The following is a 16,100-nucleotide window of genomic DNA, read 5'->3' on the forward strand; positions in this document are numbered from 1 at the left end:
CATGCATGGTGATGTTTTCTCCTCTGCCTCTCAGAGTGGAGCTGTTCAGAGAAGCTGGCAAGTCTCTGGGCATCAGCATCGTGGGAGGCAGAGGGATGGGCAGCCGGCTTAGCACCGGAGAGGTGATGCGGGGCATCTTCATCAAACATGTCCTGGAAGACAGTCCTGCAGGACGCAACGGAACCCTGAAGACTGGAGACAGAATAGTAGAGGTGAGAGTTCAATCATTAACCCTGGAGCACTGTTGGAATGGAGTACTAGAAGTTTTTTTTTTTTTTTTTTTACCTAGCACCACAATATAAAATACTACTGTCATGCAGACTTCTTTAGAATAACTTGCATTATTCTAAAGATTAATTAAAAATTCCCTAAACAGTGAAGTGTTCATAAACATGTTTATATAAGTTTGGAGGTCAACCTACATATCTCTGCTGTCCGGCCGGAACCAGCTAAATCCAAAATGGTAATTGTTCAGGAAATGAAAAACAAAATATATTTTTTTCTGAAAATGAAGAAAACCTTATATTTTTAAAACAAAGGAATACTGCCTCATCAAACTTGGTTGTGACTTTATATATTATCAGATACTTGCATGTGTCATTATATTATCACCACTTTACCCAAATCCAGCTCAAGTGGAGTTAGGAGGTTTTGTCCATCATTGATAAGAACAGCTGGCAATGGATCTCAAAGCTCACAACACATCACAACGCATTGTGAGCTTGGAGATCAGCTATTTATGGTGAGCGCCATCCTCATATACTAAGTATAGATCAAGCTGAATTCTGTACTTAAACAACTTTTATTTTAACATGCATTGTAAACAACCATGGATCTAACTGTTACCACTGTTGTTCTTCTACAGTTGAGTGCAACAAACAATTCTGCCTCAATACTCAATCATGTATTTAACAAAAGCAATCATGGCACATCAACAATAAATAAATGGCATATAAATACAAAATACATTCATGAAAAATAGAATCTGTAGCCTATCAAATCTGTAGCCTACTGCACTAACAATAACAACCACAGTTGAATTTACCTATCATATACCTATCAACATTTTATTATCACACTGTTGTGTGTTGCGTGTGTGTGGTGGGTGTTTCTTAGTGCTTTAGATTGTCATAAAAGCTGTGAAAGTCTTTTGGCATGATCTCCTTGAGCTCTTGGAGATGTTTGAAACAAACTCCTGCACACACATTCTCTGTCCATTAACATTTAAAAAGAAAACACGAGCAGATGACCTTTGTGAAGACACCCTTCTCCTCTTTACTGGGGTGACATCTATCAAACCTTGCACATACATTCTCTTCTCTTCCCAGTTTATGTTCTCCCAAAACCATTGAAAAATCTTCTCCCTGTCTGCCTCATACAGAGCAGAGCTTCTCTGAGAGCCTAAGAGGAGGGGGGAGTTGTTTGTTTTTGACGGACAGTTTGAGGGTCCAATGGAGTTAGGAGTTTTCGTCAGAGGCGCTTTTTAATACTTTTCATATGTTATTATTTAAAAAAAAATTACACAGATGTAGAGGGGGTTCAATAGCGTTGATTTATGAAAAAAACAAAAACAACTGAAAATGGAGTTAGCTGGTCCCGGCTGGACATCTTACTTATTAAGTAAGATACTGTCAAACATTTGACGTGATGTTGTCTTCTTCTTCTTCTTCTTCTTCTTCTTCTTCTTCTTCTTCTTCTTCTTCTTCTTCTTCTTCTTCTTCTTCTTCTTCTTCTTCTTCTTCTTCTTCTTCTTCTTCTTCTTCTTCTTCTTGTCGTTTTAAAAAAGGTGGATGGAGTGGACCTAAGAGATGCCAGTCATGAAGAGGCTGTGGAGGCCATCCGTAGAGCAGGCAACCCTGTCTCTTTCTTGGTCCAGAGTATTATCCACAGACCCAGGGTAGGTGAAAACGACACCTCATGTCCAGTAGTAGGGGACTGACGCGTGATGGCTTTATTCCAGTATTAACACCTGTGTGTTACGTACGGAAAGGTATTTTTTCCCACACAATATTGCTCTGTAAAGAAATAGCAAAAGAGTATATATATATATATATATATATATAGTAAAATACAAACACATTTTGACCACTTCATACTTGAATTGTGTCATTACACCACTGGTAAGTACTTGCTGTGTCATTGTGTCACTATATCTTTTTTTGTATAATTCTTATTTTTGTGTATTTGTGTATATATCATCCAATTTAACTTTGCATTTTGGTGCATACAATGTAAAAGCACTTTAAGTGCAAAAGCAAAACACAGATTCCGTTTTGAAATGTGAGCCATTTTGAAATAGACTCTTTCCACAGCGGCCAAAGCTGCTGTGAAAAGGGTTTATTGCTTTTGAAGGGCAGCTACTTAAGCTCAGTCGCTGGAGCTAGATCAGATTCCTATACCTGGTAAGGAATGCGATAACATTTATTTTCTTTGGCATGTGGGCAGCCTCTGCCTCGGTGCAGTCCTCACTGAAAATCACCTCTGGGCCTGCATATTGTATCTGTTGTTATTTGAAATGGCCCGAAAATCTAGTTTGAAAGTTCAAAGTGCGTACTGTAGTTCCACTGCAGGGACTGTTACTGGCTCGGCTGTGGTATTATCTCCAACAGTACTCATTTCTTTAAGCTATTTCAAAATGTGTGCATTTCTTTTGCACAAGTACAGAATAGTTTTTTTTAAATACTTGTAGTGGAGTAAAAAAGTACAACATTTGCCTCTGGGATGTAGTTGAGTAGAAGTATCGAAAAATGGAAAATAGTATACGCAAGTAAACTAAAAGCTCCTCAAAGTTGTACTTAAAGGGACAGTTCACCCCAAAAATCGTAAAAAAAATAATCACCAGCAGCGGTTCTGGTAGGAGACTCAAAGAGTTTCCTTTGTGTCTCCTACCGGAACCGCTGCCTACCGGTCCGCTGGTCATCAAATTATTGGCTTAGGAATGCGACAAAAACAAAAAAAAATCCATGAATTCAAGTATCCATGGGGTGACTAATCGATAGAAAAAAAGTCATTTTGGGGGTGAACTATCCCTTTAAGATATTTCAAAATGTGTGAATTTCTTTATTTTATTTTATATATATATATAATTGTAGTGGAGTAAAAAAGTACAACATTTGCCTCTGAGACGTAGTGGAGTAGAAGTATCTAAAAATTGAAAATACTCAAGCAAACTAAAAGCTCCTTAAAGCTGTACTTAGTACAGTAAATGCACTTAATTCCTTTCCTTCCCACCTCTGCATCTCCGCATGGTAGTCGAGTATATTCTTTAATGCTTTATGACAGGCCGTGAGATACTCCCAAGCATTGCTTTTAGCCCCTTCAACCTTTCCTATTAACCGATCCAGCCTCCATCTCTGTTCCCATACGCCGCCGTCTCCCTCAGCCCGAGTCAATATATAGTCCGGCCGCATCACCCGTTGTTGTAGAGAAATACAGCAACGCTTTAGCACGCATGCCACATCGCAAACGCCAGGTAATCCTTCTCTCTCTTTCTGTCTTCCCCCCTGCTCTTGATCTGATCGGCTATCTATCACACTCAATCTCTCCTGTATGTGCCTGAGGCAATCCAGCTGTACCCCCCCACCCCCACCCCTTTCTTACTCTCTCTATATTAGCCAGTGGTGGAAGAAGTCCTCAGGTTGTTTTACTTAAGTAAAACCAGCATACCCACTATATAAAAAAGTAAAAGTCCTGTTAGTCAAAATTTTACTTGAATAAAAGTACAAAAGTAATGTATACTTAAAGTACAAAATCTAAATCTGAAAGGAACGTATAACTAAAATCTTCAATAACTTTAGTGGGGTAAAAAGTGCAATATTTGCAGTAGAAGTATAAAATGAAAATGGAAATACTCGAGTAAAGTAAAAGTACCTCAAAATTGTACTTAACCACTTGTACCCCAGCATGCCTATTCTGGGGGGGGGAACATTCTCCAAAAATAGCCGATCTACAAGCTCATAACGTGACAAGAAGTGACATTGTGAGCTTGTTGATCTGCTATTTTTGGCGAATGTCTACAGAGTTTTGGTGTAGACGCTAAAAAGCAGTCCATGTAAAGTTGTAACTTAGGTCTATTTAACTAAGAATAGAGCAGTAGTTAATAAGTACCGTACTTGAATAAATGTACTCGGTAACTTTCCACCACTGCTGTATAGCCTCTCTTATTTCCCCCCCACACAGGCGGCTTCTGAGACCTCTGATAATACTCAGATTTTTTAAGCTCGAAATCATAACAATTGACTTTAAGAGGCTGGAAAACACTATTTTGATTAGATAATGCCTTTAACCGCTACAGGCAGGCCAGTAATGCCTTTCTTAAATATAGCCACTGGGGGCCACCTAGAGAGTATAATAACACATCCTCCATGTTGCCTTTTAAAGTGTTCCCAGTCTTTTTCTTGTAAGCAGTGAATAATCTCGAGGTAGCCCGGAGGAGTCTCTAAACCATTTTGTTTTAAACTATTCCACAGAAAGAGACCGTGCATTGAATATTGTTTATATATATATATATTATGTATCTTTTGGGGTTTATTTTTGTGCACACAGAGAATTGGGCTATGCTCAAGGATAAGGCTCGCTTTTAATGGCTGCCGCATTGAATAATACACCAAAGTGTTTCTGTCCACCCTTTCTGTTTTTTTTCCCCTCATCTCGCCGGGTCCCCAAATTCAATTTCATTCAGAAGTGCTCTGCCCTCATGTTAAATATCCTTCAACCTGTCTTGCTTTTAGAAAACGCCCCTGCCTTTTCTGCAGCTAAATAGCCGCCCTGGACTGACCCTTCGCTGCACTAATCAAACCTGCTTAGTACCTGCCCAGCCCCAGGTTAGAAGCGCGGCACTGTGTCTTTGTGTGTGTGTGTGTGTGTGTGTGTCTGTGTGTGTGTATGTTTTTACTTGACATGCTTTCCTTTGTGCTTTCCTTGTCTGTTGTGTTAACGATCCATTGATCTGTCCTGTGAGTGAGTGTACAAGAAAGGAAAGGGAGGGTATTATACAGTGTTTTGTGTGCGCTCAAGTACCATTGGCAAAGAATGTGTTTGTTTTTAGTTTTCATCGAGTACCAACAGGGAGGAGTTAACGTGGAGTTAACTGCATCGGGGCAACTTTAGTTTAAAAAGTCTTTCACTCCCACCATCTAAACTTTCTGGCACACACTGCATCGTCGTTGTGACAGATAGGGTTCCTATCTGTGTGGCACACAATTGCTGTTGTGTGTCTGTGTGTGTGTGTGTGCACACGTGTGTGAGAGAGTGAGTTTGTGTAACTTCCCATTATGTCTAACTCTACCTCCTGTGCATGCATATATGCCTGTGTTATACCAAGCGAATCATATCATCTTTCGCAAAGGCTTTCCAAAAAAAGGAGTCCTCCTTTCCCTTGTGCTGAAAGCCCATATTTCCCAGTTGCCCCGCAAAGCTTGTTCCTAAGTCTTTCTCTGCCAATTTAACCCATTAGGACCGGGAACGCTTCTGTGTGTCATTTTAAGATTTCTTTGGCTATTAAAAAATTATAGCAGATATACAAGCTCTTAGCACGGCACCGAGTGCCGAGTGAGCTTGTAGATCTGCAATTTTTTTTTTAATTGTGGATTTTTTTTTGCAAATCTTTGAATACATATATTATTTAAACATAATATTTTTTTACTCAAATTTTTGCTTCTGGGGATTCTACAAAATGTCTTCTAAATCCTAACAGTTTTTTGAAAACCGTACGTTTCTCTATATCAGTGGTTCTCAAACTTGTTCATGTCAAGGACCCCCAAGAATGATACGTATTTGGCCCATCTCAAAATATTTTGTTCCAGGGACCCCCACGAAGCAAAGATTTTAGTTACGCTCGCTTTAAAAATGTATATATATTCAAATATTTGCACAAATGTTCATGTTTTTATATAAAATAGCAGATCTACCAGCTCATAGCGCGGCACTCTGTGCCGTGCTATGAGCTTGTAGATCTGCTATTTTTGAACAGCCAAAAGTATAAAATATGGATAAAGTGGCTACACAGATGCGTTCCCGGTCTGAATGGGTTAAAGAAGAAGGATTGGAACGAGTCTGAAGAAAATGCTTTTATGTGAAGATCTTTCTTCCACAAAGCCAATTGCCAAAGTTTCTGCTGGCAGCCTGGCAGAACATTTTGAGCCTGTTCATATGGGACAAACGCTTCAAGCCTGAGTGGAACCGTGCTGCTGAGCAGCCTGTTTTCTCTGAACTGTCCAGGGGCAATCCATAGTGTGGTCATGCCAGCCATAGACTCAACCAGCACTCATTGCTTATCGTCACTGTCGGCCCGGAAACCTCGTATGTCCCAAGCTGTTTGTTTTCTTTTGGAAATGGGGAAAAAGACTGGAGCCAAAGGAGTTATTATTTAGTCACAAGCTCTTGTTAATATTTTGCATTGGTTAAATACTGTCTCGTATTTATAAAACCCACAGACAGACTTAACCAATGTCACTTGAAAATTCTTCCAAATTAGTGAAAATAGCTTGTAGATCTGCGATTTTATTTTTGTGTGACACTGTTGTGTGACACTGTTGTACAAAGAAGTACCAAAAACAACCCAAAAAAAAAGGTTGTGCTATGGAGATACAAGGTTTCTTCCCGACAGCGACGTTATGAAGGTGGTGAAGCTACTTTTTCCTCTATAAAAGAAAACAAATGAAGGTTACCTTCTAAATGGTTTTATAGCAACTTTGCCTAAAAGTGGGTTATTCTTAAATCTCCAGCCGGATTTATGCTTCACCATACAGCAGTGTTGCATGGCAAAAAATAGCAGATCCACAAGCTCACAATGCTTTGTGATGTGACATGTTGTGAGCTTGTAGATCTGCTAATTTTGAAACTTCCTATAATGTTTTAGAGATTGTGCGCATATGATGACATGCCCAAGTTTGTGACGCCAGTTTGGAAGTGGTCAATATCAATAAACATGTAATTGATTGTTTTTGTGGTCATGATATATGCTTTTTGCTGTCAGACATGAAATGAAGACCCTCTGAAGTCCCACCATGTGATTGATTGGTCATTTCATGTATTATCCAATACTGTACGTTGACTATAATGCTACAGTTCTCAAGTTTATGTCCCATTTGTGCACAACAGACGTCCCCAACGGACTCCAGCGAGGACAGAGCGTCAGCCACAGCCAGGGAAACTAAGGACAAGGTTGGTATTTTTCCAATTAACATCCATCGGCTTACTTACTTAATTGCTTGTTTACGGGCGCCCTCAAAATGCATGTTGCTCTCCACGGAAGCATCCGTTCAAGATCACCGATTTTCAAAATGGGTTTATTTGTCACTCACCAGTGGTGGAAAAAGTACTCATATATTTGACTTAAGTAAAAGTAGCAATACAATAGTGTAGAAATACTCTGTTACAAGTAAAAGGCCTGTGTTCAAAATGTTACTTGAGTAAAAGTAAAAAAGTATTGGCATCAAAATGTACTTAAAGTACCAAAAGTAAAAGTACAAAAATATTTGAAAATAGTAGATCTACAACGCAATAGCAATAGCGCAACGTGCCGCGATGCGACGCGTACTCGCGTAGGTATAAAATAGGACTAAAGTGATTAATGTGTGTTTCATAATGTAATAATTTTTATCTGCAAAGTAACTAGTAACTAAAATGTTCAAATAATTGTAGTGGAGTAAAAGTACAATATTTGCTTCTGAGATGTAGTGGAGTAGAAGTAAAAGTACTGAAAATTGGAAATACTCTACCTCAGAATTGTACTTAAGTACAGTACTTTAGTAAATGTACTTAGTTACTTTGCACCACTGTCACTCACTTATACAAGTATAAGCAGCGAAAAGTTGGAGTGACATGCTGCTCAGCAGACTGTGCTAACAATAACAATAACAATGTATTGCAATGGTTAAAGGTTAAACAATTTTCTTATAAGAATAGCAATGAATTTAATCCTGAATTTATCATATTATATACCCAGTATTGTAGAGGCTCTACAATACTGGGTATATAATATAATAAATTCAGGACAAGTCAATCTAAAACCTTTGCAGCAACGGAGAGTATAAAGAATAATGAAGGGAGAATAATTTATCAACTTGGATATACAGTAAATAGTATATACATACTACACAAGTACAATATGTGCAGGTGGTTGTCCCAAAAAGAATGATACTAAAGACGACGTGTGCTCTGCTCTGTGTGTGAGCAGAGGTGGTGTTTACAGATCGAAGGCGTTTGACCCGTTTTGTTTTGTTTTGTCATTGCTGAGGCTCTGGTAGCCTCAGGGAAAGCAGCTCTTGCTGTGTCTTTCTGCGGTGACTTTGTGACTCCGCAGGCACTTGCCTGTCTGCGTCGGCACAAACAGTGCATTGCTGGGGTGGTGTTTGTCCCAATGTGTGCAGTAGCTTAAGGTCGAAGAGATATGCTGCTGTTAATGTTTAGACTCGCGCTCACTACACAGGACGTGGGCTCTTTTAGAGTGGCAGAACTTCAGTCGCGCCTGTTGTTACCATGAAACTAAGTGGTTCTATGTTGTCCGTTAGCCTGATAAACCACCCTGGTCACCCGAATTCACAGTTTCTGTGTGTCTTCTGCGACACATGAAAATGTGAATTCACGCGACCGGGATGGTTTACCAGGCTAGTTGTCCGAAGCATCGCCTCTAAAAAAGGCCTCCTCAAATCGAGTGTGAGTGACTATAAGGCTTACTTTATACATTATCATTCCGCAAAGATATTGTATTTTCAAAATACAATTATTTGAACATGCTGTAAGAAGATCTTTTGTCAAAAGTACGCATTTATTGAATTAGCTACTGTGGTAACTGTGTTGCCTTACAAAGCTGTTTGTCGTTGTTTGTCCGTAGGAGGGTGACAGTCACAGTAGATTATTTCTTCGCCTGTCCCCAACTAACCCTTTCACCCCTACTCCGTTTAAGGTTTGTGGGTCTCTGTGTTGTCATGCCTTCCACTGTCCATGTCAGTGTATGCCTGTATTGACCATATTCACATCCATTTTGCTCGTGCGTCATATAACACCCCACCATACTCTGAGAATGATGTAAGAGCAAAATGGCCGCCATGTGAAATGATGCTCAATGGAATATAAAGCATAGTAGCACTGTTTCTCAACCTCAGGACTCTGTATTTGGTCTGTAACTCTGTATTTGTTTCCAAATGTTAACCCTCAGAGTTCAACAGACACTGAGGTTTTTATAGTGTAGATTAGGGTCGCAGAGCAAAAGAATAACCCTATCTATCAAATGGGGGTCCGTGGCCTAATGCATATCAAACTGGGGGTCTTTGAGAGGTCCTAGGTTGAGAATCACTGAACTAAACTATGGAACTCCGATCTACTCTGTAAACTCGTCAGTGTTCATTTGGTTCCATTTGTACACCGTCAGAGTTACAGAACTGTGAGGGTCCACTTGCACCCCTGGTGGTCCCCGGGCGTTGCGAACCAGTGCTATAGTATGTTCTGTATCGTTGCTGTCGGGCAGAAACCTCTTATCTCCATATATTTTTTCGTGAATTAACACCTACTTGATCATACTACAGCGTCACACAAAAGTATCAAAAGTAGCAGATCTGCAAACTCGAAACGCGGCGCGAAGCGGTGCGTTTCGAGCTTGCCGATCTGCTACTTTTGATACTTTTAAATTTCAATCCTGAAAAGTAACAGTTTTGGACATATGAGGTTTCCACCCGACAGAGACGACATTCTGAATGTATTCCAGCCTTATGCACTTGCATACACAATGTCCTAACACCTCTCCCACCGGTCTGAACTCTGCTCTTGTTTGTGTGCTTGTGGCTTCAACATTCAACATCAATTAATTACAGGGGGGGGGCTTTTATGTTTGTTTTCTCCCCCCCCCCAACTCATTTTGTCATCAAAGCAAACGAGAATTAATATTTAATCGAGTGGCACATAATGGCCAGCCTTTCATTTCTTGGCTTTGGAACAAAATGATTTTCTGATGTGAGACCAAAACGATTGATAAACTAAATCAAAAAGGCACGTTTTCACTCTGTTTCTCTTGTCTGTGAGGTAAGTGTTTGAATCCATGATGGGTTTTGTGATTTAATGAATGTCAGACTTTCTAGTGTCAACGTTTTTTTTTTTTACAGCCAACACAGTTTCAAACACAAAAGAATGATGGTGGTGATTCACATATAGGAACATATTGGATGTTTTATGTGGATATTAGGACACTGTAGGGATTAGGGACCTACTGTATTAGGACATAGGGATATATTAGGGACTTATAAGGATATAAGGATATGTTAGGGACTTATTAGGACAACCATAACACAGAGTTATGGGGGTCCTTGAAATGAAACAGTTTGAGAATCACTGGTCTAAGCAAATAAAGTTGACTGACTGACTGACTGACTGACTGACTGACTGATTGATTGATTGACTGATTGATTGATTGATTGCTTGACTGATTGATTCATTGCATGTTCTTTGTGACTCCCATCGATGGGGATACAGGCTGGGAGACGGGAAGCTGGGAAGGTGTCCCCGTCCGGTCCTCTCCTCCTCCTGTCCCTCCCTGTGGTGCCCCATGTGGGAGAGACGGACGCAGACACCCTGGAGGAGATCCCGGACAGTAGACCCACTCACACCCAGGAGACGGAGGAGGTGGTGGAGGAGGAGGAGGAGGAGGAGGAGGAGGAGGAGGAGGAGGAGGAGCTGGAGGTGGAGGATGAGTTCGGATACAGCTGGAGTGAGTTCAACTTCCACGTCTCTATAAATCAGTCATTTACCAACCTGTGGGCCGGGGCCCTCTGGTGGGCCTTGAGGATTATCGCAAGTGGGCCCCCAAATAATTGACAAAACACTACAATTGTATTGCTAATATAACATTAAAGCGGCACTCTGTAGTTTGGGGTGTCAGTGGCCACTTTGGACACAAATAACATGGCGGTCAACGTCTTTGACTCAGCAATTATGCCAGGATGAAATTCACTGTCTCCCCTATTCACCTGTTTCCTAGGCTGTGTGTTTTCCACTTCCTGTCGATTTGATCCAATGAAATCCAATGAAACTGGTCAGATGACCAATGATATAGGAAGTGGAAAACACACAGCCTAGGAAACAGGTGAATACATAGTAATACAGTCAAGCCCCTAGCAGGGACCCCCCTGGGTCTATACATTTATGGAAGGATGATTGTTATTGCTTAAAATGTAACTATCATTTTGTGGGACATAATTTGCAGTAGCCTATAGTTGTTAAAAAGTTACACAGGGCTGCTTTAATATATTAAAAAAAACAATGTAAAAAGAAAACCCAATTGTGATATGGATAAATAGGAACTTAAAAGTATACTACGTTTGTTCCACTGATCCAAGCGGGGACACAATCGATTGATCTATCATTAACCCATTAAGACCGGGAACGCATCTGTGTCATTTTTAGATTTCTTTAGGCTATTCAAAAATAGCAGATATACAAGCTCATAGCGCGGCACCGAGTGCCGCGCTACGAGCTTGTAGATCTGCTATTTTTGTAAAATCGAGACAATTTGTGCAAATCTTTGAATATATATATATTTTTTAAAGCGTTAGGATTTAGAAAACAGTTTTTTTAATCGGCCTCAGGTCTTAACTCTTTGACTGCGGACGACGCGATAACGCGTCAAGTGCTACTTTGTCCAGTTGGCCGTCGACGCGTTCGACGCGCTTGACGCGCGTTCATTGTTTAATCTCTGATTGCGCTATGCTGCTTAATATTCAATGTTATTCACGAGTTCCACTTACTTCACGGACATCTGCATCCGGTTTCATGTCCTGGATTCCGTTTCCGGTTTTTGATTTTTTTCCTCAGTCATTTTCGTCCAAAATAGGTAAATAAACGATTTTTCACACGGTATAACGGACAAACGGTCAGGTTCTCTTCTATAATCTATGGTCTGGGTGACGATCAGTCATCGCCGTCGTGTATCACATCGTAATTTTTGCCGATCAAAACAATCTGGGACGACGTCACATCCGTTTTCATGTTTTTCCCTGTCTAATCTATCAAGAAGGGTGAGAGAGACCCAACGACCTGATCACGCTGTCATGTGCTGCTCTCTAGTGGCGGATTTGTGCTGGGTCTTTAAATTATGTGTCCTTAAATTATTTTCATGAGAAAAATTCAAAATATAAAAATAAAAAAACACGAAAATTGCTGGCACTGGGGGAGTACTTTATGAAAATACTCTGGCAGTCAAAGAGTTAATGGGTTAAAATAAACATGCATTTAGAATGCACACAGCCCGCCGATTTGACCACTTAACGCGGCAGCCATTCGCCTTTGAGATTTTCAAGTGGGCCCTGATCCAGACAAGGTTGTGAACCGTGGCTATAAATACGCGTGTGTGTGTGTGTGTGTGTGTGTGTGTGTGTGTGTGTGTGTGTGTGTGTGTGTGTGTGTGTGTGTGTGTGAGTGTGAATGGGAAATGTCTATGTTGTAGGAGGTGTGTGATGTTCCACTTCCCCAGCTTCTTTCTGCACAAGTGATCTGGTTCACTGGTTTGGAAAGTGTGTGGAGAAAGGAACAGGTGCGCTCCAACTCACTGTTGGCAGCTCACACACAGTCCGGGGAGGCTTAACTTTAATAGAATGCGACATAGTGCATCTTTAATGTTTTCCTTTTCCTTTTTCCTCTCTCCACTGAACGCTGTCTCCCATAGCACCTCTTTTTTTTTTTACAGTATTTACTCTTAATGCTCCTGTCATGAGGTGAACACAACATTTTCTACCTGGCACTGTACTTCCTATTTACTTAGTTTCGCGTTGCCAGACGATTGGAGATTTCCAACTACTATACTGATACGTCTGGGGACTTCTAAACACAAGGCGGTTGCTATAGAACAGCAGTGAGAGCCGCCACTAAACAAATGCTGCTTTGGAAACCTAACATGTCACCAGTGGTGGAAAAAGTACTCAAATTCTTTACTTAAGTAAAAGTACCAATACTGTAATATAAAAATACTCTGTTACAAGTAAAAGTCCAGAATAAAAAATTTACTTGAGTAAAAGTACAAAAGTATTGGTATCAAAATGTACTTAAAGTACCAAAAGTAAAAGTACTAAATATTTGAAAATAGCCGATCTACAAGCTCACAACGCGTCGCGATGCGACGCGTTGTGAGCTTGTAGATCGGCTATTTTCAAATAGCCTAGGTATAAAATAGGTTTAAAGTGGTTTAATGTATGTTTCATTATATCATAATTTATATCTGAAAAGTAACTAGTAACTAAAGTCTTCAAGTAAATGTAGTGGAGTAAAAGTACAATATTTGCCTCTGAGATGTAGTGGAGTAGAAGTAAAAGTATTGGAAATTGGAAATACTCAAGTAAAGTACAAATACCTCAAAATTGTACTTAAGTACAGTACTTGAGTAAATGTACTTAGTTACTTTCCACCACTGGTCTGGGGACTTCTAAACACAAGGCAGTTGCTATAGAACAGCAGTGAGAGCCGCCGCTAAACAAATGCTGCTTTGGAAACCTAACATGTCACCACCCCAATATGAAGGACCACACTAAAGACTTTGGATTGGTTCTGCCGGAGAGTCGCCCGCTGTTAAAACGTACTGTCAGTGTTCCTTTGGAGGGCTTCCAAATGGACCCTTATACAGGTCTGTAACTCTGAGAGCGAACACATGGAACCCTTACGGGTCCATTTGGCGGTGACGTGTTCACCGCTCATTGTTGATAGTTGCTCTTGCTCACAGCAATACCTGAAACCTACAGTAAAACTCTTTACGTGGACTCTTTACGGCTCTTCACTGTTGTTGAAATATGCAAAGTTCCTTACTTCATCATGCACTGCTACACATCTGCCACTAGAGGTCACCCACATCAAATGCTTGTCTTCATGAGGGTCTTGAATACCTAACAAAAGCACACGGATGCACACATATATTTCCATCTAGACCCAAGGACCTTTTATGTATATCTCTATCGTGTCGTATCACTCACCTACACAGTGCAATGAACTGTTGGATGAACTCACCAGCTCAAGGTGGAAAAAACAATTCGACGCCCTTCAGCCTGGCAAGCAGAATAAAGGACAGACTTCCAGCCTCCGACCACCTGAGAGTATAGGGTGCATTTGTGTGCGTGAGTGCATCTGTGTGGGTGTGCGTCCTGCAGGGATAAGATTGATGATGCCGGGACCGGTTAGGTGAGTTGTGGAGATTAGCAGAGGACTGATGGACCAACAGTGGCATGGAGCCCAGAACACCAGGAGCCCATCGCTCTGAATGCTAGCCATCCAGACACGCACACGCACGCACACGCACACGCACACGCACACGCACACGCACACGCACACGCACACACACACACACACACACACACACACACACACACACACACACACACACACACACACACACACATACACACACACACAAAGACGAGAGAGATGCAGTTGGCAGGGAGAGAGAGGGTGACTTAGAGTAAGAGGTAAGGAGAGAGAGGGAGAGACAGACAGACAGACAGACAGCGAGAGAGGGAGACACACACACACACGCACGCACACGCACACACACACGCACACGCACACATAGAGGGAGACAGACAGACAGGCAAGCAGAGGCAGAGAGAGGTGGGTAGACAAATAATGAGATGGATAGAGGAGGGGGTGTAGAGATCCAGACAGAGGAGATGGATGAAGGGAGTGTCAGCGATCTGACATTTACCTTTCATGGTCGTGCATAAAGCTACGCAACACACCTAGCTGCTGTTTTCTTTTTTTTGGTCGATGGAGAAACATGAGGTGAATTAGGATCCAGATGTGAAACACAGGTGCCCAGACAGAGACAGTGGTTGTGCTTGTGTCTCTGGAGACCCATGTACTGTCCTGTACCCTGGCCTGGAGTCAAATCCCTCCAGGAACCTCCCCCATGGTGGGCTGTATTCCCCAAAAGCTGCAGCTTCTCTATTCACTGACTTACTTAATAAGAAATACTGTTGTCCTTTGAGAATCGCCACTAGCAATGTGCGCCAGAGGTGAACACGTCACCGCCTATTTATGCCCGTCCTCGCCCAAAGAGCATTAGGTACAGCAAATCGCAGGCAGGCAGGCAGACAGACAGGCAGCCAGGCAGACAGACAGACAGACAGACAGACAGACATCATTACGATAGTCTTGCATCGTTTGAAGTAAAATGAGTAACTAATATGAACTGAAAACATTGCCTGTCCATTTCTGTCCCAGTTTTTTTTTTTTTTTTTAGAAATAAGTGTTGAATAGCTATTCATTTAGATAGTACTCATTGCCCTAGAGTGTTTTTTTTACAGGGGTCTCGCAGTCTCTCGCCCTAGCTCTTTATTAAATAGAAAATGCATTTTCAGGTCAGGATACCAATTTTATCCAATCAGTAGAGAGAACACACACAGGATACAGATTAAACAAGTGAAATTGGAAAAGTGATGAAGCAAAGAAATGAGCAGACAAACTGGGACACTATACAATTGAAGCTGATAAATGATTGGTTGAAATTGGCAACCCTCCTGAAATTGGCAACCCACCTGAAAAAGTATTTTCTGTTTATCAATTCTCATTTGTATCTGCTTTAGGTGTTTCTCTGCCTGCAAACAGAGCTTTTCTGTCTCAATTTATTATTGCTATTTTAACCATGCTCCTTCAAGCATTGCTTGTATTACAGGTATTATCTGACTTTCTTTCTTTCTTTACCCCTTTCTTGAATCTTCAGATAATAAAAACACAAAAAGTTAAAATATGGAGATGAGAGGTTTCTGCCCGACAGCGACGATATCAACTTGGGGATCCTCGACATGAAAATGTTTGAGAACCCCTGCAGTAAATAAATACCATCTCTCTCTCTCTCTCTCTCTCTCTCTCTCTGTGTTCCAGAGAACATAAGCCAGCGCTACGGCTGCCTCCCAGGGGTGATCCACATGATGGAGCTGGAGAAAGGGAAGACTTCAGGCCTCGGCCTCAGCCTGGCAGGGAACAGGGATCGCTCGCGCATGAGCGTGTTCGTGGTGGGAATTGACCCCAGCGGCGCGGCCGGCAGGGACGGACGGATGGTCGTCGGGGATGAACTGTTGGAGGTAGATACTGCTTGTCCTCCTGTGTTCCGGTATTTAATTTATGTATTT

At 41.3% G+C, this 16,100-nt stretch overlaps 1 protein-coding gene across 2 annotated transcripts in view; it reads left to right on the forward strand.

Moving 5' to 3' along the window:
* Positions 1–16,100, forward strand: part of mpdz (multiple PDZ domain crumbs cell polarity complex component) — a 94,483-nt gene that overhangs the window by 47,875 nt on the left and 30,508 nt on the right. For both annotated transcript variants that reach the window (XM_080452131.1, XM_080452132.1), the window contains 6 exons: positions 35–212; positions 1,787–1,897; positions 7,102–7,164; positions 8,837–8,908; positions 10,468–10,702; positions 15,853–16,052. In XM_080452131.1, the coding sequence (XP_080308257.1) occupies positions 35–212; positions 1,787–1,897; positions 7,102–7,164; positions 8,837–8,908; positions 10,468–10,702; positions 15,853–16,052 (859 nt within the window). The remainder of the gene's footprint in view (positions 1–34; positions 213–1,786; positions 1,898–7,101; positions 7,165–8,836; positions 8,909–10,467; positions 10,703–15,852; positions 16,053–16,100) is intronic.

This window comes from Gymnoscopelus braueri (assembly GCF_963280865.1).
Source record: "Gymnoscopelus braueri genome assembly, chromosome: 15".
In the NCBI taxonomy this organism is placed as follows: domain Eukaryota; kingdom Metazoa; phylum Chordata; class Actinopteri; order Myctophiformes; family Myctophidae; genus Gymnoscopelus; species Gymnoscopelus braueri.